Source organism: Schistocerca nitens, chromosome 6 (assembly GCF_023898315.1).
Source record: "Schistocerca nitens isolate TAMUIC-IGC-003100 chromosome 6, iqSchNite1.1, whole genome shotgun sequence".
Lineage (NCBI taxonomy): Eukaryota > Metazoa > Arthropoda > Insecta > Orthoptera > Acrididae > Schistocerca > Schistocerca nitens.
The window spans coordinates 703236241-703262520 of record NC_064619.1 but is presented as its reverse complement, the minus strand read 5'-3'; the positions used below and the strand labels follow the sequence as shown (position 1 = coordinate 703262520).

The 26280-nt window shown below is 39.9% G+C and overlaps 1 protein-coding gene across 3 annotated transcripts in view; it reads right to left on the bottom strand.

Annotated features, from left to right (window-relative positions):
* The window catches only part of LOC126262406 (uncharacterized), an 89720-nt gene extending 65754 nt beyond the window's left edge, over positions 1 to 23966 (bottom strand). Inside the window, exons 1-2 of one of the 3 annotated variants that reach the window (XM_049959030.1) lie at positions 23874 to 23966; positions 21639 to 21728 (exon numbers count right to left, since the gene is read on the bottom strand). In XM_049959030.1, the coding sequence (XP_049814987.1) occupies positions 21639 to 21710 (72 nt within the window). In that variant the 5' untranslated portion in view covers positions 21711 to 21728; positions 23874 to 23966. Of the gene's footprint in view, positions 1 to 21638; positions 21729 to 23024; positions 23409 to 23545; positions 23572 to 23873 lie in introns of those variants that run through there. The other 2 variants (XM_049959031.1, XM_049959028.1) reach the window with 2 other exon arrangements.
* Between the last annotated feature and the right edge of the window lie 2314 nt (positions 23967 to 26280).

The window sequence follows — 26280 nt, the reverse complement described above, 5'->3', positions numbered from 1 at the left end:
ACAGAACAGGGTCTGCTAATAGTGTACTATGCCTTCCACATCGCTGGCAATGGGTTCTACACAACGCTGGTGACTAGTCTGCAGGACAGCTGCAAACTCTTTTGTATCGGTTGTGAATAAATAGTTGCCACTATTTAAGTTCCAACCCTCATATTTTGTCTTATGTGTGCCAAAGTGCAGTGCAATGCCTCTTCATACAGCATTCTTCAGTCGCACGTCACTGTATTTCGCTCCGTGAAATTTAAACGTGCTTATTTTGTAATGGATGCTATCAAACTGTATTCAGGACAGTGGAAACTGAAATGTCCTGGGGTGCCTCTGCTGCTCTCAGTTGGCCAGTTTGACAGCCTGCCCCTCTTAACAAAAAAAAAAATCTCAGAATTAATAGTGGATGGGATTATTTGTAATTGGGAGAACAAGAACTCTTCAGAAAATTTGCACTCTTTATTGCCTATTAGCTAATAACAGAACCAATAAAGACAAAATACAAGCAAGAAAGAACCCATTTCTTCAATCCTTAGCTCCTAGCATTTTTTTTCTCTCTAATCTTGCTCAGGCTTTACACGGTGTGCTTTTCTTTCTGTGAAAGAATCTATTACCTCATCAAAGTTCGTCAAACGTTTTGCTACACGAAAAATCAAAATGTCGCTATCTAATACTGACAAAGCTGTTAATACAAATAATACCCAAGACTGGTGTGGTTTCTTGATCTGATTACGTCTATTTTGTCACTGTCTGCTAGATAAAACAAAATTGGCCTTTCTAACATTGCAGCAATTTTGTAACACACACCAAGTAAATGAAACTGTTTTGGCACAAATAGTCATTTTTATAACATGACAGAATATAACTCATGAAGTACCAATATCAAATGCCTATTAGGCCTACTAGAAGCAAAAAGCTTTACGTTAGGAAACAGTTTCACATTTCATTCATACGCATCAGTTTCTAAAGCATGAGATCAAAAAGTAGGATTACAAAACTTTTATATAAATTTGGAATCGTCTTATTCTCCCATAATTTGTGTGATGTCCCTGTTTCTCCTCCTTCTTCGTTCTAACAAACAATTTTGTCATCGCCAGTTCTGTAGCTATTCCTGCCACTGTCAAAATTTGTTCGCCGATTAACTTCACTAACCCTTCCAGAATCACAGGTTTAGTTATCCCATGATTATTCTCTGGTTAGGGGTTGTTACATGTTCGTACAACATGTTTTCCGCGTTACTTCCAGAATAGAACTTAAGCAGCTGCTAGCCGGGGACTGTACAACTGGTCCTTACTAGTGTAGTTACATGGCCAAAAATTTTCTGTCAAAATTTCATTTACTGGGTACACCGAGAAGATAGTACGTAATCTTTCTCACCTGTTATTCCTGTTAGTCATTTATTTCCATTCTGATAGTCTGAATCTATGGATTTCGCTAGTAATTATAACAACGCTGATCATTTGCAAACCCAATCAACCACATAATCAGACGGCGCTTGGCGTTCATCCATTCGGATTTACTCCGCTCAGCTTGTATAGCCCAGTCGCCTTTTGTCTGTGGAAAGTTTATTTCTAGATGCGAGACGAGGATTCTCCTGACAGACACATCACGAACACTATGCACGCATTCAAAAATCAACTTATGATTCATCAGAAATCAACTTAAAATGTTTTCAAAAATGTTCAAAAACCAACAGGAATGCGTTTCAAAATCATATGAACAATCGATGCTAGGCGCTTTGTGAAACAAGTTTTTTTCCCTCAAGAATATGAATTTGGTGCCCCTTTTCCCGGTAGCATCTAGCTGCTTTCTGCGACTGCTTGCACTGCCAACAGCCACATTCCTGTAGTCAGAAGCAGGAGAATCTACTACTCAAACGTGACTCAACTGCGCGTGTGCATGAGCCCGCTCGTAACTGCTCAAACGAATCTAATGTAAACAGTTGTGACTTCACGCTCATCGGAGGCAATTTGTTGTTATGAAGCATTGCACAGTCTTCCTAAAGACTTTGACACATTTTGCTGTTGGCACACACTTGCATGAGCACTGTCATCGTTGTACATGGCGCATTTCCTTTGCAATTTATTTTCGTTTTTTTCTCTCGCTTATGTTTTATTGTTGAAGGGTTATTCTGCAGTAGTGGGATACAATAATATCCTTTGTTACAGTATCAGTTCTTACCAGTCAAAATTGCAAAAATTTAACAGAAAACTAAAACAATGAAAAATTCCCAGAATTCTAAAAAATTCCCAGGTTTTTCCCGGTTTTCTCCTGGATGAAAAAATTCCCATGTTTTTTCCGGATCTCCTGGTTGTACTGGGTCGTACACACCCTGTCTAGTCGCAATCGAGGTCCATGCCATCTGGCTCGGATACGAAACCCGCGGTACCAGATCCCTCGCCACTGAAACTTGCGTGTAGGGGTGGAAATGCCCCACATGATACCGATATGGCCGGCAGATGGGAGAAGACCAGGGATCGTCAACCGCTGTTGGTGGGTAGGAAGGGATGTCCGAGGTGTCCATGACAGTCGGCCCAGAGACCAGGGCAGCGGAGGGAGTCGCCGATCCACCCGGGGGCAGGAAAGGCCGGCGCAGGCTCACAGGGAGGCAGCAACTGGGGGCAGTGACGATAACTCGAGGACCATGTCTGTACCCGCAGGAGGTAGCAGAGGAGGAGGAGGAGGAGGAGGAGGAGGAGGAGGAGGAGGAGGCTGCGGGAACCCCGCAGGGGCAGGCGGTGGAGCTGGTTATGATGGCGATCCGAATGCTCAAGCCAAGATCCCCATTCCCTGTAACATGCAATGTTCTATTGCCCTGCTGTAAACCAGTCACTGTAGTATGTCCAGAGCTTATGTTGACAGGGGACTGGCAGCACTTCCCAGTCCCCAGCTCAGGAATCTCGAAGTTGGCAAGCCCGTAATCAGCAAACAAATGCTGAGCCCCTGAGGGCTGCGGAGATAAGGCAGACCAAGTGGCCCATGACAAAACACTGTACCAACACTGGGGATCATCCACCAATTAGCCACCACTCATAAAGAGTATCAACAGCTGAACAATGAATAATTGTGAAGGAGGTGGAGAATATGCTGCAGGATGGTTACATTGAATCTTTAGAATGTTCCTGGTCCTCTCTGGTGGTCCTTGTGAAGAAGGACAGCACATGACATTTCTGCATCAACTACTGACAACTGAACAAAATTACAAAGAAATGCTTCTATCCGTCACCATGCACTGATGAGACCCTGGACTGCCTGAAAGGGGAAAATTATTTCTTAAGTATGAACATGCAGAATGGCTACTGGAAAAATGAAGTTGACAAAGCTTATCAGGAAAAGACTGCCCTCATAACTCATGATGGCCTCTATGAATTCAAAGTTATGTCACCTTACTTTTTAAAGCACCAGCTACCTTCAGACATGCTTTGACACCTTAAACAGATTATGTGTCTTTGTTACCTAGAAAACACTGTCATTTTTTAAGACATTTGAAGAACATCTCAGTTGAGTGACAACAGTGCTGAAGTGTGTTCAGACTGCAGGTCTCTGCCAGAATTTGAAACAGTGCCTTTTTATTACCAAAGAAATAAAAATCTTGGGACACCTACTGAATGACGTTGGAGTCAGTCCAGATATGAGCAATCACAAATTTTTCGACTCCTCAGCTGAATTCGCTCATACTACTGGCAACTAATACAGGGCTGAATCAAGGCACATCCATCACCAGAACTACTGCAGGGAAACTGGAAAGTTGAAACGAGGTGCAAGAAAGATCTTTCCTTGCCATTAAGGAGGTGCTAACATCTTCCCCAGTTCTAACATTGTATGATGAGAATACTGATATAGAACTTCACATCAACACTAGTGGTTTTAGGATGTGGGCAGTTCTAGTACAAAGGTGACAGCATATGTTTCTACAGTACTCTCAAAGTCTGAGAAGAACAACTCCACAAATTGTGAAAGAGTGCCTTGCAGTTGTCTGGGCCATCAAGAAGTTCCACTTGTATTAATCTGGCAAACTAACATCGTAAAGAATGCCAATGATGACAGCATGTGCTCAATTATCTAAGGGACATTTGGTACCACTCCCACCCGCAACAGCATGTTTCCATTGAATTGGAATCTGCCTTTTGGGAAGGTTCCCAAAGTCAGCAAATGGGAATTGATGGACAAGAGACTGCACTGACTACCTCACCTGCAATGCTGCCGCCAAAGCTGTGCTGACTACTGAAGCTCTGCAAATTTCAACATTCCTTGTAGAAGACATCATCCTGAAGCATGGAGCACCCCATGTATTGATCTCTGATCATGGTAAAGCTCACTGGTTGAGGCTAGTACCAGAGGTAATTTTACATTGAAACATCAACTACAGGATGGTAACTGCCTACCATCCACAGATGAATGAGCTCACAGAATGTTTTAGAGGGACAATGGCAGATATGCTCTCTATGTACACTGATGTTGAAGAGAAAGATTGGAATACAGTACCACCCATCATGACATCCACATACAATATGGGAAAGCAAAACACTATGAGCTTCACATTGTTCTTTCTGCTCTACAGACATGAGGTCAAAACAACAATGCATACACTTTTCCTATTTCAACCAGAAAATACACAAAACGACTATGTGAAACACATCAATAGGACCAAAAAAGCGAGGTAATTGACTCGCATACAGACTCTGGATGCCCAGGAGAAAGTGAGATTCACCTGGGAGACTTGATATGATTTTTACACCTGAGCGGAAAGTGAAACTATTGGAAACATTATTTAAGCACTACTTGCATCTGCATCACATCCTTTATCGCTTGTCCGAGATCACATATGAAGTCTAGGATTATGACCCTTCATCAGACAGACAGATGTACACAGAGATGTCGTCAATGTCCTCCATATGAAGCCCTACTATAGTCTAGGGGCACAGATTGACAATGGGAGGTTCAAGGAAACTGAAGACTCACTCAATGGTCATGAAGCGTTGATGGGGGGAGTTGCCTTTGATGATCATCATAGTGAAGGGGATGTAACACAACATCCATAATGCAAGGACCTACCAGTGCTACCCATACAGAGGATATCCAGGATACATAGGACATCCAGGGTGCTGTGGATGGCTCAAATGATGGCTTCTGAAACATCAGTTTGCTGTTTTTCCAGGAAAGGGAGCAATGAGGCAAGCTCTGGGGCATGCAGTGTGGTGAAATGGTTAGTATCATTGGCGGGCACACTACAGATTGCTTGTTCGAACCTGGTCACTACCAATTATTTTGTATTTTGTATTTATCAGTTCTGGAAGATTCTTGACATGTCTTATGTTCATAATTGTTGTATATCTGTAACATTCAATGGTTGTATAAATACTAGCAATCTGGAATATTTAATGTTTGCAAATAACTGCACTCTTAGTCCAGATCAGTTCTGTTCTGGCCATAAATTGATGTTAGTAATATAAGTGCGTTCAGTACTAAGTATTGAACTTCACTGACAATCTTGTCTTTGGATTTGGACATTATTGTTGTTTAGAAGACACTGCAATATTTCTAAAGTTGTGTGTTCAAATAAAGTGAAATATGTTTAGCAGTCTAGTAAATGTGTGCCATTGGTACGGAACAGTCATTCAGTCTTCAGTCATAGTGTACCCCTTCACACTTAACTAACACAAAATAAGATACTAAGATTAAAATGTTACATTTAACTTTTATACTATCCACAATGCAAAGAAGAGTCATGGCTTACCAGTATTAGCTACGGGGGCTATCCACAAAGTACATTACGTTTTGGAATTAAAAATAAATAAAGTATTGGAAATTTTTTTTATTATATACAGATGAAAGCCACACTTAAATACTACTTTTCTACATAGTTGCCATTTAAATTAAGGCACTTATCGTAGCGATGGACGAGCTTGGAAATTCCTTCGTCGTAAAATTCGGCCGCCTGCGCCTTCAACCATGTGGTTACCTCTTCTTGAAGCTGTGCGTCGTCATCAAAACGCTGCATAGCCAACCACTTCTTCATTGCTGGGAATAAGTGGAAGTCACTCGGTGCCAGGTCGGGACTGTACGGCGGATGGGGAAACAACTCTCACTTAAAAGATTCGAGAACTTCATGAGTGGCATTTGCCATGTGGGCCCGGGCGTTGTCGTGAATCAGCAAGATCTTTGACCCCAACTTTCCCCTGCGCTTGTTTTGTATTGCTCTTCTGATGTTGTGCAGAGTTTGGCAATACCTTTTAGAGTTTATTGTAGTGCCTCTTTCCAGGAAATCCACAAAAATCACACCTTTTCTGTCCCAAAAGACAGTCATTACGTGGTTGACGATGAAGGAATTTCCAAGCTCGTCCATCGCTACGATAAGTGCCTTAATTTAAATGGCAACTCTGTAGAAAAGTAGTATTTAAGTGTGGCTTTCATCTGTATATAATAAAAAAAATTTCCAATACTTTATTTATTTTTAATTCCAAAATGTAATGTACTTTGTGGATAGCCCTCATATTTGTGTTTGTAACTGTGAAGCTTTAAAGAATAAAGTAGGGACATGATGGTTAAAAATGATGTAATGAGGTTGTAGGGAACTGACGACGATTATGATAGGGTAAGCGGGTAATAACAAAATAGTAATGAATTATATGAAGTACCAATAAAGCTAGAAATGGAACATGAAGATGAGAAGTAGTGTGGGTTGCATGAGGCAGAGATTGTTAGGCGACATGGTAGGGAACACTGTCGCTACAGTAACTAATGATTTGTGGAAGCATTTCATCAGGAAGGAAATTTTCAGTAATGTAAACAAGAAAGTAGCAAAGACACCATCAAAATAACAATTTTCAATAAATGTGAATGAAGTAAATGAACAGGTGTGTATTTTGAAGCAACATTTGGTTTGTTCAGGTTATTTTCAAATCTGCAATGAAAAGTTTAGTAGTGGAAGGAAACTCTTAAACTGCAAGCAAAATGATAAAAATGTGTCCACATCTACATCTATACTCTGCAAAGCACCGTGAGGTGCATGACAGAAGGTACGTCCCACTGTACCAGTCATTAGGGTTTCTTCCCCTTCCATTTATGCATGGAGCAGAGGAAGAATGATTGTTTGAAGGCCTCTGTGCATGTAACAATTATTCTAATCTTATCTTCATGATCCCTATGTGAAAGATACATAGGGAGTTGTAGAATATTCCTAGAATCATCATTTAAAGCCAGTTCTTGAAACTTAGTTAATACACTTTCTTGGCATAGTTTAAGTCTGTCTTCAAGAGTCTGCCAGTTCAGTTCCTTCAGTATTTCTGTGATACTCTCCCATGGATCAAACAAATCTATGACTATTCGCGCTGCCCTTCTCCGTAGATGTTCAATGTCCCTTGTTATTCTTATTTGGTATGGGTCCCACACACTTCAGTAATATAATGCTCAAACTGCAACGAATTTGTTCAATGTAGTGTTGTCCTTACCTCCTGCGTAATGTCAATATGAAATTATGTTTGTCCTAATGATTCCATCACTTTAAAAATATCTGAATTTTCAAAATTTATCATCTGTTTTCATCGTGAGGCCACTGATGTCTCACGTTATAGCTTCCACCCACTTATTCAAACATACGTATTGAGTCGTTATATGATTTTTTATTGAAATAATATCCAAATTACTTATTAAATATTATTCTTAGATATGCATACAACTACTAAGCTGAAGAACAAAGTAACTTGATAGTTGGTCTGTATGCATTTACTAATGTAGGTTTCCTATGTTTATTTTTCCATGTGTGACTTTGAGGTAATGGGACACTAAATTATGATAGCAGTACCAGAAATTACTCACGACGGAGTCAAGCTAAGAAATGTCAAGAACAGAAAGTGTATGAAGTACAATGAAAACCGAACAGTGTAAATGGTAAAGTGATGCACCGTGCCACAGTTAACACACCAGTTCGTGTGTGTGTGTGTGTGTGTGTGTGTGTGTGTGTGTAGGTTGGGGCAGGGAGTGCCCAGGGATGTGTGCAGTTATTTGTTACAAAATACTGAATTTTATCAAATATGAAAGATGAACTTATGTTGGAAAACATGAACAGATTTGTAACATTTATTTATAAAATATGTGTAATGTATATCAGATTAACATCACTTAATTTTTAAGCGTATAAGGCGTATTGCTGTGATTTGATTTACTTTTTAAAACTGCTGAATACTTCATAACTTGTGATACATACTATTATGCTTTGACTGTACTACATGTTTTTGTGATGTTTTCTTCATTCACCTATATCCACACAAATACTCATCAAGCTACCAGACAGTGAAAAATACTCCAAAAGCTACCATACAGTGCTAGTGGAGGGTACTTTGCACCACTGCTAGTTATTCACTTTCCTGTTCCACGCACAAATGGCTCTCCATGTATTCCAGTGCAAGTCCCGCTTTCTCTTAACTTTGCGGTCTCGTGCAAGATGTACACTGGTTGCAGCAGAATCGTTCTGCAGTCTGTTGCAAATGCTGGTTCTCTAAACTTTCTCAATAGCATTTCAAAAAAAGAGCATCATCTTCCTTCCAGGGTTTCCCCATGAAGCATTTTTGTAATATTCTTATGTAACACATCTAGCAGCACACCACTGAATTGCTATGATGTCTTTCTTTAATCTGATCTGGAGGCAATCCCAAGCACTTGAGCAATACTCAAGAATGGGTTGCATGAGCGTTCTGCACATGGTCTCTTTTATACATGGGCTACACTTTCCACAGAATTCACCTAATAAACTGAAGTTGACCATTTGACATCCCCACAAGTGACCTTATCCCATTGATTCAACAAGTTTCAAGACTAGATTAATAAAAAATGTTTCAGGTGTTCTACATAGTCTGTCCGAACTGGAGTGCAATGCACAGAACATTTTTACAACCACGCAGAACAGTCAGAAAAAGGCTTTCTTTGGTGTGATGTTCAACTTGTGGGTCACACATGCACCTTCCTCGCTCTTAGCGAACCATCTGAGTCCTATTCCACAATTTTGTTATTTTGTGGTAGGTCAATATTGATAAGACTAAATCTTGTTATTCCTGATGGGTTTTTCCAGAACAGAATTTCCTATGTTTTTCATTTCAGTTAAATTGTGTCAGAAGTCCAAGCATTGTCATTTTTGTTCAATAGTCAAGATGAGCAGGAAAAACTTTGCACACACTTTTCTCTTCTTCAAAACTTTAAGAAGAATGCCTTGAACACTTGATTTAGAGCTGTTGAGGTTGTTGCTCCACTGTTATTTGTGACAACAACTACAACACTGAAACACTACGGTCACACACACACACACACACACACCGCTTAATATTGCTTGCTCACAACTTACTGGTAATAAGCACAGGTTGTTAATAGCTGTTAGTTTAAGCTGTTGCCGTAGTTACTGCACTGACTTCACTAAATCAGTCTCAGTTTTTGGATGTATGGCGCACAAGCTCATTTCATTTTAAATCACTTTGCAACGTTATGCTTAGATATTTAATTGACATGGCTGTGTCAAGCAGCACATCACTAATATTGTATTCAAACATTACAACATTGGTCATCTACATAAACATGCATTTTTCTGCATTTAGAGCAAGATGCCATTCATCATACCAAACAGAAATTCTGTCCATGTCATTCTGTATCATCCTGTGGTAACTCAACAATGACACTTTCCCATACACAACAGCATCATCAGTGAACAGTTATAGATTGCTGCTCATGCTATACAACAGATAGTTTACCCATGTAGACAACAAAAGTGATCGTATCACACTTCTGGGACACTTCTGATGGTACCTTTCTTTGTCTCTAATGAACACTCGCCATTGAGGACAATGTACTGGGTTCAGTTATGTAAAAATTCTTCGAGCAACTCACATTTCTAGGAATCTATTCCATATGCTCAAACCTACACTAACAGTCTGTAGTGGGGCACCGTTGTTCAAGACTGCAAGAAAAAAGCATTCAATACTACTTCACAATACTGTCCATATAACCTTTTATGAATCCAAAGACATTACAGTCAATACTCTCGGTTAAAGTCACCACTAACTAACACTGCACGATTGGGGTACTTCCACGCTGCTGAGTATAATCATTCTTTGGATGATTCTACAGGTAAAACTGTTACAGCAGAACAGGGCAGTTGGTAGAAACCAATTTGAGTTCAACTTTGTCTACATACATACTCCCGTGAGTTATTGTATGGTGTATGATATGGGGTACCATTTACTACTACTACTACTACTACTACTAGTACTAACACTCAAACAAATTTCAAGAAAGGCTCACATAAGTGTTCTATATACAGTCTCCTTTGTAGATTAGCTACACTTTCCTAAAGCTCTCCCAATAAACCAAAGTTATCTGTTCACCTTCCCTACTACCATCCTTACGTACCCATTCCATTTCCTACCACTTTGCAACGTTATGCCTAGATATTTGAGCTGCTCGGGGGAACAAAATGGTAAGCGCCAAAATCACAGTTTCGAGATACAGCGCATCTAAAGTTTCAATTGATCTGCAAATCTGAATAATTTTTTTTGAACAGTCCTTTTATTCTGTAGTGATTCTAACATCTATCTTCTACTATACAGACATAAATGAAACTCAGAACTGACTAAAACAAATGAAATATACAAAAATTATTACATTACCATACACCATTAACAACACAAAGTGATAGAACATTACATATTAAATTTTACAGTAAGTCTTCAACACTTTACTGAAACTGCAAAGTCATTCATCACTCTCATTACTAATGTCTTTTTCATCTAAAACTGTTGGCTTTAGTGACAGGAAAAATCCACTGTGGACATGAGGTATGTAATTTAGGAGCGACAGGACGTCAGCAACATTCTTCTTTTCAATAAGCCTTGGACCATTCTATTTAAGTCTAAGCGTAGGAACTGGTCCTTGCCTTACACGTTTCCTGAAGTTTTATTTCATGCCAAATGTCATGAAAAAATGTCTCACTGATGAATAAAGATGATGGATATTTGGACATCACCTTCCACCTACATATTTTCCTTAGGTTGACATCTCGATCATCAACTGTCTTCTTTCTGAAGACAAACACTTCTTTAGAGTGTCGTATTTGATAGAAATCCTCTCTTATCATATTGTATACAAGCCAACTTCTTGATGATCTTGCACCACTGATCTGGACTGTACGCATCTTGTACTTGTCGGCGAATGTAATTTTCAATTGTACTTCAGGAACATAATGGTATGTACATGCACTTACCATTATGTTCGTGAAACGTACTGAAGACAGTATATTTACAAAATAACATACCTCTGAGTCATCTGAATCGTTAGGAACGTATTCTGGATCCCTCTTGAAGATATTAGTATCATTGAAAGTATATTCCTCGTCTTCTGCCATGTTCACTGTTGCCATAATCTCAGAGATGTTTTTACTTGCCGCCATTCTCTCTGTCACTTACCATTATGTTTCCGCAACAGACGGACAGTGGCGCTTACCATTAAGCTCCTCCCTGACATTTGTTGAGTGAATTTGGAACTACTAGTAAGTTTACTGCATTGTGCATCCCACAGGTAGTGTCATTAGCCATCTACCGCAAAATACACGGCGATGGCGCTTACCATTGTGTTCCCCCGAGCAGCTCATTTAATTGATGTGACCATGTCAAACAACTGCCATCAATACTGTATTTGAACTATATGGGGTTGTTTTTCCTACTCATCTACATTAACTTACATTTTTTTTTTCCAGTTAGATCAAGTTGCCATTCATCACAACAAATAGAAATTCAGTCTAATTCATCCTGTATATGCCTACAATTACTCAACAATGTTACTTTCCCATGTACTTCAATGTGATCAGCAAACAACTGCAGATTGATGTTAACCATATTCCTCAGATAATTTATGTATATAGACAACAAGAATAATACTATCACACTTCTCTAGTGCACCCCTGATGATACCCTTGTTTCTGAAGAACACTCAATGTCAAGCACAAAGTACTGGGCTCAGTTACTCAATGAGTCTTCGAGTTCCTCTCATATCTGGGAAACTATTTTGTATGCTCGAACATTTGCTGTTGCAGTGAGACACCGTATCAAACACTTTCTGGAAATCTACAAAAATGGGATCTGTGTGCTGCTCTTCATCCATGTTCACAGGATATTGTGCAAGAAAAGGGCACGCTGAGTTTCACAGAATGATATTTTCTAAACCTGTATTGATTTGTGGACAGAAGCTTATTCACACTTAGAATATTTTCAAGAAATTGCAGCATACTATTGTTAAGGATATGGGTCTGTGCTTTTGTGAGCCAGTCTTTTACTCTTCTTGCATGTGTCATTCTCTGCACGCTACTGGTGAGTGTTCATCAGAGGATTTCACACAATTTCCTAGATTAAGGAATCCATTCTGTAATGCAGGTACAGAAATCGGCTTCCACAACCATCACTGAACTGATGGACCCTCTGGCTGAGGCATTCCACACAGCTCCAAATCAAAGAACCCCCAATAAATTCTAGGTACAACACCACAAACTGTAAGACCTGCCTGCACCCTGCGAGTTAGGCAACCAGTCTTCACCACTTCTGCCCGCCACCTGCAGCAGCTGCAGACGGCTTCGGAATCCATGTGACAGAAGCCTTTGATGCTGACATGAATGGTGCTGACATGAGCTACAACTTGAAGATGTATTTTTTACAGCTGGAGACAGGGTCTCCTCCAAGTCTAGGATGAGGCCCTCAGGCAGACATACTGATTGTACATTGGATTTCTTTCTATCTCTTTTCCTAAGGTGCCCCATAATTCTCTTAACATTGCAGCTCCCAACAACTAGAAAATCCCTTCCCCTGTGTGCCTGCGTGGACACTACTGAAGGAGTATCCACTTGTCCACTCATAGGGTGCACGGGTAAAGTCGGAGGTGGCCTATCCCCACATTCACCCTGTGCCTTGAGAAACACAAACAGGTTACAACTTGCTGCTCACCCTGAGGTGACAGCCACTCAGCCTCTGGTGAGCTCAGCTTCTCCCCCGTCCCCATCCATCGTCTGTTACAATTGAATGTGGCTTGGGAGAAAAGCTCACTGGTGAAACAAGCAACACTTTAGGTTACCTATGCAACAATACAGTTCTTCTATGGCTGCTACACCCTGAGGCAGCAACTTGCAGACACCATGCCCGAAGTGTCTTCATCTTTTTGTCAACTATTTCCAACTCCTCCTGCAGCCACGCACTACAAGCACAAATCCCATTCTTCTTAATACTAAAATGTGAATGAAAACCATAAATAAAAATTAGCCCTATTGTCTCTTGGACACCCATTTGTAATACTGAGCTGCTTAAAATCACAGATGCAAGATACTACAGAGACTGTCACTGGCACTAATTCACTGAATGCTGCCAGACAAGTGACTGGATTACCCAGCAAACTACTTTCAATATTGATTACTATAACCCAATCTGCATAAGGAGCAGCTGATGAAACAAAGCAAGGTGTAACAGCTGCACTTGCTATAACCCCACTCCTAAGACAAACACTTCTTTTGCTTTTTGAAAAGAACGTTTCTGTCAAGCTGGAGAACATGTGTTGTTGTTGTTGTTGTTGTTGTCTTCACTCCTGAGACTGGTTTGATGCAGCCCTCCATGCTACTCTATCCTGCGCATCCTTCTTCAACTCCCAGTACCTACTACAACCTACATCATTCTGAATCTGCTTAGTGTATTCATTCTTGGTCTCCCTCCACGCTGCCCTCCAATACTAAACTGGTGATCCCTTGATGCCTCACAAGATGTCCTACCAACCGATCCCTTCTTCTAGTCAAGTTGTGCCACAAATTTCTCTTCTCCCCAATTCTATTCAATGCCTCCTCATTAGTTATGTGATCTACCCATCCAATCTTCAGCATTCTTCTGTAGCACCACGTTTCGAAAGCTTCTATTCTCTTCTTGTCAAAACTATTTATCGTCCACGTTTCACTTCCAAACATGGCCACACTCCATACAAACACTTTCAGAAACGACTTCCTGACGCTTAAATCTATACTCGATGTTGACAAATTTCTCTTCTTCAGAAACGCTTTCCTTGTTATTGCCAGTATACATTTTATATCATCCATAACTGACCATCATCAGTTACTTTGCTCCTCAAATAGCAAAACTCATCTATTACTTTAAGTGTCTCATTTCCTAATCTAATTCCTTCAGCATCACCCGATTTAATTTTACTACATTCCATTATCTTCATTTTGCTTTTGTTGATGTTCATCTTATATCCTCCTTTCAAGACACTGTCCAATCCGTTCAACTGCTCTTCTAGGTCCTTTGTTGTCTCTGACAGAATTACAATGTCATCGACAAACCTCAAAGTTTTTATTCCTTCTCCATGGATTTTAATACCTACTCCGAATTTTTCTTTTGTTTCCTTTATTGCATGCTCAATATACAGATTGAATAACACCGGGGATAGGCTACAACCCTGTCTCACTCCTTTCCCAACAACTGCTTCCCTTTCATGCCCCTCAATTCTTATAACTGCCATCTGGTTTCTGTACAAATTGTAAATAGCCATTTGCTCCCTGTAGTTTACCCGTCCCGCCTTCAGAATTTGAAAGAGAGTATTTCAGTCAACATTGTCAAATGGTAGAAACTTAGGTTTGCCTTTCCTTAATCTAAGTCATAGGGTCAGCATTGCCTCATGTGCTCCAACATTTCTACAGAATCCAAACTGATCTTCCCAGAGGTCGGCTTCTACCAGTTTTTCCATTCGTCTGTAAAGAATCCGCGTTAGTATTTTGCAGCCGTGACTTATTAAACTGATAGTTCGGTAATTTTCACATCTGTCAACACATGCTTGGGATTGGAATTATTATATTCCTCTTGAAATCTGGGGGTATTTCGCCTGTCTCATACATCTTGCTCACCAGATGGTAGAGTTTTGTCAGGGCTGGCTCTCTCCCAAGGCTGTCAGTAGTTCTAAATTGCTTTAATAACACTTTTTTTCCTTTGTACATGTGGTTTACACATATGCTGCATAAGTAAAATCTACCAATTCTTACTTGAGCTATATTTTTCAAACTGTATTACCGGTATTCACTGTACAGTTTACACCCTGCTTACAACAACAGTGTAAATAATTCATGTAGAAACATTTTATTTAAAGAAATATTAATAATTTGCGATTTGTGAAAACCACATGCACTTCAAAATTTAACCCACCTAATAATTATTTGTTTTTGGATTGGCATACCTCATTTGAAAGACCCCATGTTCTTATTTCTAAAGAACATCTTGTCTTTCCTGAGAATTGTTGATTTAGAGTTATCTCTTGTGCAACCTGTTGACTTCCGGAATGCTCATATCTTAAAAGGCATTCCTTTCAAAAATCCAGTGTCAGTTTTCTAGATCTATTTCTACCGATTCTAAAAATGTATAATTTTACTAGAATGACACGTTAGTCTATAAAATATTCGATTTTGAAAATTTTGCTATCTAGAAAATTTTTAACAGGCTGTTTAAATCTCAGTGCACAATCATAATTCCACGATACAAAACATAATTTGCCATTTATACCTTTTTGAGGATATTTAACCAGTTCTTAATCAAAACAGTGTCTCTGGCTAAAGTGTATCTGTATTATGTACTTTTTCTGTCTTTTATGTTGCTAGCTTAGTAGCAGTTCTAACCTGTGGTCTAGGGGTAGCGTCTTTGATTCATAATCAAAACATCTTCGGTCCCGGGTTCGATCCCCGCCACTGCTTAAATTTTGATAAATAATCAGCATTGGCGGCCGAAGACTTCCGGCATAAGAAGTCAGCCTCATTCTGCCAATGGCCTTGTTAAAGAGGGCGGAGGAGCGGATAGAGGTTCAGGGCACTCTCTTGTCCCAGGGGTGGGAAATTGCCCCTAAAGGCGGAAGAATCAGCAATGATCAACGACATGAGGATGCAGAAGGCAATGGAAACCACTGTATTAAAGACACGTAACGTGTATCCACAGGACATGTGGCCTGTAATTGAAGAAGTGCCATGATGATCTCTCCATTGGCAAAAGATTCCGGAATAGTCCCCCATTCGGATCTCTGGGAGGGGACTGCCAAGGGGGAGGTTACCATGAGAAAAAGATTGAATAATCAACGGAAGGATAATGTTCTACGAGTCGGGGTGTGGAATGTCAGAAGCTTGAACGTGGTAGGGAAACTAGAAAATCTGAAAAGGGAAATGCAAAGGCTCAATCTAGATATAGTAGGGGTCAGTGAAGTGAAGTGGAAGGAAGACAAGGATTTCTGGTCAGATGAGTATCGGGTAATATCAACAGCAGCAGAAAATGGTATAACAGGTGTAGGATTCGTTATGAATAGGAATGTAGGGCAGAGGGTGTGTTACTGTCAACAGTTCAGTGACCGGGTTGTTCTAATCAGAATCGACAGCAGACCAACACCGACAACGATAGTTCAGGTATACATGCCGACGTCGCAAGCTGAAGATGAACAGATAGAGAAAGTGTATGAGGATATTGAAAGGGTAATGCAGTATGTAAAGGGGGACGAAAATCTAATAGTCATGGGCGACTGGAATGCAGTTGTAGGAGAAGGAGAAGGAGAAAAGGTTACAGGAGAATATGGGCTTGGGACAAGGAATGAAAGAGGAGAAAGACTAATTGAGTTCTGTAACAAGTTTCAGCTAGTAATAGCGAATACCCTGTTCAAGAATCACAAGAGGAGGAGGTATACTTGGAAAAGGCCGGGAGACACGGGAAGATTTCAATTAGATTACATCATGGTCAGACAGAGATTCCGAAATCAGATACTGGATTGTAAGGTGTACCCAGGAGCAGATATAGACTCAGATCACAATATAGTTGTGATGAAGAGTAGGCTGAAGTTCAAGACATTAGTCAGGAAGAATCAATACGCAAAGAAGTGGGATACGGAAGTACTAAGGAATGACGAAAAAAAGGCCATCACAGAAGTTGGGAAGGAAAACATAGGTACAAAGACGGTAGCCGCGAAGAAACCATGGGTAACAGAAGAAATACTTCAGTTGATTGATGAAAGGAGAAAGTACAAACATGTTCCGGGAAAATCAGGAATACAGAAATACAAGTCGCTGAGGAATGAAATAAATAGGAATTGCAGGGAAGCTAAGACGAAATGGCTGCAGGAAAAATGTGAAGACATCAAAAAAGATATGATTGTCGGAAGGACAGACTCAGCATACAGGAAAGTCAAAACAACCTTTGGTGACATTAAAAGCAATGGTGGTAACATTAAGAGTGCAACGGGAATTCCACTGTTAAATGCAGAGGAGAGAGCAGATAGGTGGAAAGAATACATTGAAAGCCTCTATTAGGGTGAAGATTTGTCTGATGTGATAGAAGAAGAAACAGGAGTCAATTTAGAAGAGATAGGGGATCCAGTATTAGAATCGGAATTTAAAAGAGCTTTGGAGGACTTACGGTCAAATAAGGCAGAAGGGATAGATAACATTCCATCAGAATTTCTAAAATCATTGGGGGAAGTGGCAACAAAACGACTATTCACGTTGGTGTGTAGAATATATGAGTCTGGCGATATGCCATCTGACTTTTGGAAAAGCATCATCCACACAATTCCGAAGACGGCAAGAGCTGACAAGTGCGAGAATTATCGCACAATCAGCTTAACAACTCATGCATCGAAGCTGCTTACAAGAATAATATACAGAAGAATGGAAAAGAAAATTGAGAATGCGCTAGGTGACGATCAGTTTGGCTTTAGGAAAAGTAAAGGGACGAGAGAGGCAATTCTGACATTACGCCTAATAATGGAAGCAAGGCTAAAGAAAAATCAAGACACTTTCATAGGATTTGTCGACCCGGAAAAAGCGTTCGACAATATAAAATGGTGCAAGCTGTTCGAGATTATGAAAAAAGTAGGGGTAAGCTATAGGGAGAGACGGCTCATATACAATATGTACAACAACCAAGAGGGAATAATAAGAGTGGACGATCAAGAACGAAGTGCTCGTATTAAGAAGGGTGTAAGACAAGGCTGTAGCCTTTCGCCCCTACTCTTCAATCTGTACATCGAGGAAGCAATGATGGAAATAAAAGAAAGGTTCAGGAGTGGAATTAAAATACAAGGTGAAACGATATCAATGATACGATTCGCTGATGACATTGCTATCCTGAGTGGAAGTGAAGAAGAATTAAATGATCTGCTGAACGGAATGAACAGTCTAATGAGTACACAGTATGGTTTGAGAGTAAATCGGAGAAAGACGAAGGTAATGAGAAGTAGTAGAAATGAGAACAGCGAGAAAGTTAACATCAGGATTGATGGTCACAAAGTCAATGAAGTTAAGGAATTCTGCTACCTACGCAGTAAAATAACCAATGACGGACGGAGCAAGGAGGACATCAAAAGCAGACTCGCTATGGCAAAAAAGGCATTTCTGGCCAAGAGAAGTCTACTAATATCAAATACCGGCCTTAATTTGAGGAAGAAATTTCTGAGGATGTACGTCTGGAGTACAGCATTGTATGGTAGTGAAACGTGGACTGTGGGAAAACCAGAACAGAAGAGAATCGAAGCATTTGAGATCTGGTGCTATAGACGAATGTTGAAAATTAGGTAGACTGATAAGGTAAGGAATGAGAAGGTTCTACGCAGAATCGGAGAGGAAAGGAATATGTGGAAAACACTGATAAGGAGAAGGGACAGGATGATAGGACATCTGCTAAGACATGAGGGAATGACTTCCATGGTACTAGAGGGAGCTGTAGAAGGCAAAAACCGTAGAGGAAGACAGAGATTGGTATATGTCAAGCAAATAACTGAGGACGTAGGTTGCAAGTGCTACTCTGAGATGAAGAGGTTAGCACAGGAAAGGAATTCGTGGCGGGCCGCATCAAACCAGTCAGTAGGCTGATGACAAAAAAGCTTAGTAGCTGAGTGGTCAGTGTAGATGACTGCCATGCATTTTCTGCATGATGTCAGTCAGACTGGGGCTAGCACTGAAAAAAATGCGATGTCAGTCACTCAGTACTCAATATTCAGCATGTAAAGCTCTTTGTCAGTCAGCACTATTCCAAATGCATTAGTGCTAAGTAATTATCAAGTACGGTACTGTTCATGCAGTCAATCTGCGTTTAGCAGTCAGTAGTTTACACTCAGATATGATTGAGTTGTGTGTTTACAATCATTTGTATACTTGTATGGACTGACTTAGTCTGGCTGCTAAATAATATATAGCAGTCTTTTCTCAATGTTCCTGTCTGTCACTCAAAACCCCCTCTATGTGGTGATTAGCGAAACATCTTTTTTATATTATTGTTATTTCATCCTGAATTTTGCATTGCTTGATTTTGCCTAGTGGCTTCTCTTCCATCCTACAACCCAGTGCTGCTTCCCTTTGTTACTGTTCTATACTGCTTACATTATTCAGTTTCCATCCTTATCTTTCTCTATTTTCCTGCATTTCCTTGTTGCCTTACAAAACACACATGCTTTCTACCCACTTACCACACTCCCCAGTGAAGCTCGGATTTCCAAGCAATGTTATACCACTGGTCTCGTCTGCACACAACACAGGGCTACATGCTTGCGAAAGACGCTATTTGCAGCACCCTGTGAACCACATCCTCCCCACCAATATACTTATTCCCGGACCTGCAAATAGATCCCACAATCTCTCTTCATCCACATGTATTTCCCTGTGGTCCTACTGGTATCACACACATGTTCTCGCATATTACACTTAATACCCCTCCTTAACTTTCTCATTCAAGCAAATACCTCGCTGACAGTCCAATCAGTTTACACCTACTGCCTCTTCTGTGCATCCATATCCTACTCACAAGCCTGCACCTCTCCCAATTATCATCCTTTTATTTACTTTCATATTTATTTTCAATTTGATATCATCTTGTTTTCACATCAATATTACTTCATTTCCATCTCATTCTCCACTATACTACCTGTGGTTTAATCTCTTTTTCCACTATACTTCATCCGGTTTAATCTTTTTTGAGAGTTCAGAGATACTGCCATGTATTTCTTTATCCTCCACTAGGGACCCTTGCTTCTTTCACCTGCAACGATACAGAAAAGCTGCCTTACCCCTAGCCAGTACCTAGTTCCACATACTGTTTCTGTGTTAATGCCTAGCTCATGGAATCCCTCCAAATGGCCTGATTATCAATTACCCACCTTTGGCTACAACCCGCCTCCCATAGTGACATCTGTGTGTTAAAAGCCTATCAGTCCATAGCCCTCAACAACCTAGCCTCGCAAAACCATATTCATCAGATCCAAGCCACCTTACACTCTCTCTTCTCCATCTATAAAACATTCCTGCTCTCCAATCCCAAATTCCTGCATCTCATCTCCCAGATGGAAACACTTGCCCTCCAGGAACTAGAGCAACACACATAATGCCACTTCAAAAAACTGTCCAATCTATTCGCCTCATACTGCCACCTTGACCACTACTCACTCCCAACAGTCTTCATCAGATATCCATACTGTTTTTGCAACGCCCTCTGATACTCCTTCCCGCCACTCTACAGAATTCAAAACATCAACACGCCTGCAACACATCCTGAACCTGTCCTCCACAAACCTAAGTCCCACAGAAGTATCAATCCCTGATCATTCCCTGTGAACTTTCCAGAATCCCCTAACCACAAACCTTGCCTCACCATCATTCCCCTAATTCCTCAACATGGAACCAGCCTTACATCTGCAGAAAGAATCACAACCCACTAGCCAAAAACTGATTCCGACCTTATAATCCTAGCTCCCAACAAAGGTTCCACCACTGTGCTATGAATCGCAGGGAGTACCTGGCGGAAGGCTTCCACCAGTTGGCAGAAGCATCCACCTACAAGTCCTGCCACAGTGATACCTTTCCAAAAATACAACATGACCTCTCTCCTCACACTCACCATTGCAAGCACTCCCACCTTCTCCACGTTTCCTAAAGTTGATAAAACCAACCACCCTGGATGTCCCATTGTGGGTGGTTACCACGCTCCCACAGAGGGAATAGGCACTTGCAAGGCACCATACTATGCCAGCCTATTCACGGGCCATCGAGACGAAACCTTCCTAGCCAACCTAAAAAATCACCTCATTCAGATTCCTTCTTTTAAATCTGCACTAAGGGTAATGACATCCTATCCACATTCCTACAGAACCTCAGTATCATCTCCCCAATTCAGTTTAAAGCCATACTGAAGGAAACGATCATGACTGTTTCAAAAATATGAATTGGTTTTTCAGAGACTGCTACCAGTCACAAAATTATGTTGACTTAAATGATTTAATGAAGCATCATGTTTCGAGATATAAACCTTATCTTCAGTCCATAAACATTTATCAAAATAAAAACATTTATGAAATGTATACACAGATAGTAAAGTTGTTCTTTACTGGTATGTGTTGTGGTCGTCCTATGGAGAGAAGTGTGTGTGTGTGTGGGGGGGGGGGGGGGGGGCATGTGTATTTTCTACTTCTTATGAAGGACATTGTCCAACCAAGAGCTTAAATATTTCTAGTACTCTTTCACTGTGACTCAATGCTTCCTCTATGGTGAGAGTAGCACTTAACCCTTTCCATATTGTTATTCCATCCTGGACTTCCCATTCTTTGAAAAAAATGGTAATAAATAAAAGGAAACTACATACCACGGATGCTGCCACACTCGATATGTCATTTGTTTCCTCTTTTTTTATCCAAACACGTTTTTTGCTCTCCATCTTTGCAGTTCTAAGCCCCTGAAAAACATGTGACCATATAAAAACAGTCTTATTCAATTTTCATTGTTACTGTGAGAGAGTTCAAAGGTAGTATTTTCAGTACACTACTGATTGCAGCATATATGCCAACACAAGAAATAAATCTAACTCCAGCAGAGGAACACACATAGCAATGATGAACTGTTTTACAATTCCCACGTTACAAAGAACATGTGATCTCAAAATTATAGAAAATCAAAACTGGATGCAATGGAAACAAATGATTAGAGACTGCTGTTTCTTTTTAGCAAACGCTTATGTTACACTATCCAACTGTGACCATTATGAGAATTGTATATTCATTTTTCTACAAGAACTTAACTTCACCACTTCTATGCAACTGACATGTGTAAAGTGAATTTGCCAATTAAAACCACTTACCACAGACAACCCCAACTTTACAGATGAGGAAAAGGATAAAAAAGGATCTTTCAATCTTTTGCAAGTTTAGTGTTTATAGATTTAATTTGGGAATATCTTGGTGTAAACTATAAACTGAGAGGCTCACATCTGAATCTGAATCTTGGATTATGCTACAGAGGTTTACAATCATGTTCTTATTAATTTACATAATAACAGAAAAGAATTTGAACTTCCTAACCACACATGCAGCACTTTAAAAACAAAATGAACATTTAACCCTGTGGACTGTTCAACAGTTTGTGAAGAACATTTATATCAGACAATTTAATATGTGTTGTTCATACAGCTGTTTCTCTGAGATTATATAATAAAGGCTTTCGCCGCATTTGCCAGCAACTAAGACAAGGAATGGAAATGTTTCATGGGACACAATCATACAAGCTATAAGATCAACTAGCAGCCATTTCGTGGAGACATTCCTTGACCACATTTATAGTTCTACATTCAGTGTCAAGACGCCACTGCCATACTGGAATCTTAATCTTTTCACTAAAAAAAAAAAAACAAAAACAAAACACAGATATAACCGTCCACACACATTGCAATGTCACAGAAACACAACAGCCCACACTCTCAGCAATGCCATAAAAACAATTGTTACACGTTTCTTTCATACAAAACTAATTTAGTGAAATGCCTCCTTCTTAAATGCATGCATAATGTCATGTAATACTCGTTTTCAGTGGTCATTACACTCACCCTAGCAGTACATCCTGGGCAAATTACCTTTTTTAAAAAAAGAATTTAATAACATCCACACCCACTGCTGTGCCACAAAACTACATAGAAATTTGTTTACACACAATTTGCAGGTCTACGCAGCTGAGTGAACTACTGTATACGAATACTCACACGATTCTGAATACACATAGCTGAGTGAATACTTTCTACCGCCTTTTATTTCATGCCCACATAAACATTCCCTAAAATGTGGTAACATGAATCGGGAGTATTAAGGAATACGATCTGGAGCAGCGATACTTTAGATCACAGCAAACGTTCTTCTTGTCCCTTATCGTCCTTTAGAAAAGTTACCGCTTCACAACGGGTAAGCAAATCAACATAACCAAATAGTGACACTTTGCACTTCACTGTCCTCCTTTTATCGTCATTACAAAGCATTAAACAATCGCCCCTAGTCTCACTGGGGATAAAAGCGTAAACTGCTGCATCAACTACAGGTAATACATCACCACCAAGCCTTTTCCTTCACGGTGTCACGGAAGATATAATACAAATTCGCTCGGGCGGGGCGAAATTAGTAAGCACTTTATAATATACATACAGGTGGACATGGTATTTTTCATACCGGTAACTGATGTACAATATACGCACATAAAGTAGACCAAAACACAGACGGAAAACTTACTTACTTACTTCCCCCTCGCAATTCGAAAACTAACCTTAACACCATTACGTACATAATTCACCGTTATCCTAAATTATTATTAAAGCCGCCAACTGTGATTCAATCGTTCCGCTAAAGAATTAAATCATTTTAAAGTATCAGCAAATGACATTAAATTAATGCAACACTGCCATAAACAAGTTACAAGAACATCATCATAACAAGATGTTGGTGAACTGCTTCGTAAGTCCCAACCAATTACAATAATGAAAGCATGCCATTTATTTTGTCACAGAATTTATGTCCGTATTCCCTTCATGCATGTTTGTTACTTTTTCTCGCATATTTATTACCTAGAGGATGAAATTTAAAAGCTTACAAGCTACAATAACAACTGCTTGGCTTCTACTGAGCAGCCAATCAGAACAGGCGTCAGACGAATAGCCACACAACATCGTGAATACCACAAACGCACGGCCCAATTTAAGAGGCCCTCACACGTTCAATAACAATTGTCAAACCGTCAATATATTCACCGTCTGAGGGGTCGTATTGTCAATACCAAAAATATTGATGGCCGTTTAATATGCTCATTATCGTCAATACATACTGAAAGTGTGACATGAAGCATTGACGGTTTGTCAATATCATTCATCAATATGCTGACAGAAATTCAACAGTCAGCCAAACGGCGTTAGTGTGCTTTGTCTACGTTTTCAACTCGCCCAGGGAAAGTAAACGAAATTCGCCTTGGGGCGTTTCGTACCATACATTGAATTTTTCAAAATAGTCTTTTAACACAAAACAATTTTAATAATCTATACAGGGGTAAGCAATGTATTATGTCACTTTAAAATGGTCTACAGAGGATTTTCTATGACACTGCTTACTTTATTAATTTGAAAGTATAGCTTAGTGAATTACATAGCAGTTCGAGAAAAATCCTTCCACGTCGAAAAATATACATCATATACCTGCAATGAGTAGTTAGAGATCTGCGAAATGCATGTCAGTTTCACCAAATTATCACACATCGTAAAAGATGTTTACGTTAATTGCCTTACGTATTCTTAACAGGCAGTTCCATAGAATTTTACTAATCGTGTTTACTGATATTACGGATCTAAACTTCGAGCATTCGGATGACCTGTCTGCCGCCAGAAATAAATTTACGGTACTCCTAATCCCTCGTCGACTGCGATTGCCTCTCTCGTAAACGTCTTTCTCTTCTTTATTCTTATCATATGCTGCAGGACTTATCGGAATCAAATTTATCAAAACTTTCGGGTCCGTAGTTTTGATTTCACTCAGTAAATTAGCGTGTGATCAGTTAGCTGTAAAGGTAGAAGACGTGCTTTATTGGTGCTGCACATTTTAACGATTTTGATCGAGATTAACTTACGCTGCAGTGTTCTTCTTGGGCATGCCAGTGTAGAAGTGTGCACAGAATCAACCAAGTGAAAAATCCGTGCAATACGCACGATTATTTATATATAAAAGCTAATTCGCGAATTTTACCTTGTGTGAGGCCGCCGATTTCAAGTTCTAGATTCGCATATTTTACTGTTCCCGTCGCTTCTTCTGCATAATCTCTCATTGATTGTATTAATACCCGCTTGTACTGAATTATTGTGAAATTTTGAACACTCGCGAGTGCCGCGCCAATCTAGTACTATTAATGTGAATTGTAAGCTTAAACTAAATTGTGCTCTTTCAAAATTTTTGAGGACAGTAAACCTATCTTCGTTCTAAACATTCTTTCTCTAATTACTTTGGACAATTACATGAGAAATAGGTTAGTTTCAGAATTTTTGGATGCTTACAAAACTATATTTTCGTAAGTTAGCGGTTCCAGTGTTCTGCCAAAAGCATACATCACCCTTGAATTTCATTGTATATCAGCGCAAATAAACGTGCGTTTTTGAGAATTCTCAGAATCTACCGTTGTCCTTTCCATAATCTATGAACAATCTGTAACAATTCGTGTTTTGTGATTTAGTTACTGCAGCAGATTTTATAACATATTGTGTCACATCCAGTTTTCCCGTAAAGAGGAGTAACCATATATAGTATATACACTGAAGCGCCAAAGGAACTAGTATAAAGCCCGGTCCACACGCAACGATCTGTCTGCGCAGACATTGGCGCAGATGTCTGTACATGCAAAAGATCGCTGCAAATGTGGTGTGTTCACACGACACAAACCCCAATCTACTACTCGCCCGCCATCTGTCGGTGTAGATAAGAAATATCCGTGGCAAGCGACTACGCTCCCCGTAAACGTCAAAAATTTAATTCAGTTATTTTGAAATATAGAAATGGAGGAAGTTCTGTTGTGGTCTGTGTTCGCAACTTGTGTTGCAAAAAACATTCAGACCAACCGCAAGAGACAGAGAAGGCGGTCAAAATGGTGTAGACAGTGGTTGCTAAAGCGAAAGCAGTTTTCTCACGTACATTTACTGCGAGAGTTGCAGGGCGAACCTGTTTTGTTTTACATTACCTCGTGTTCCATTTCCTGGCACATTGACACTCCAATTTCATCTTCAATTGTACTCCTCTTTGGTCTTGGCGTTTCTTGATCACTAAGAAAGCCAAGCAGATCAAAATACCATAACGTTGGCTGGTATACTTGATCTACTCTTACACCAGATCTTCTAGATTTCTGAACTTTGGATTACTCTTTTCGGTAAACAGTTCGCTGACAGACTTAATTTACTTGACTTGCCTTCATGAACTCATCCTTCAGGACAGCGTAAATAG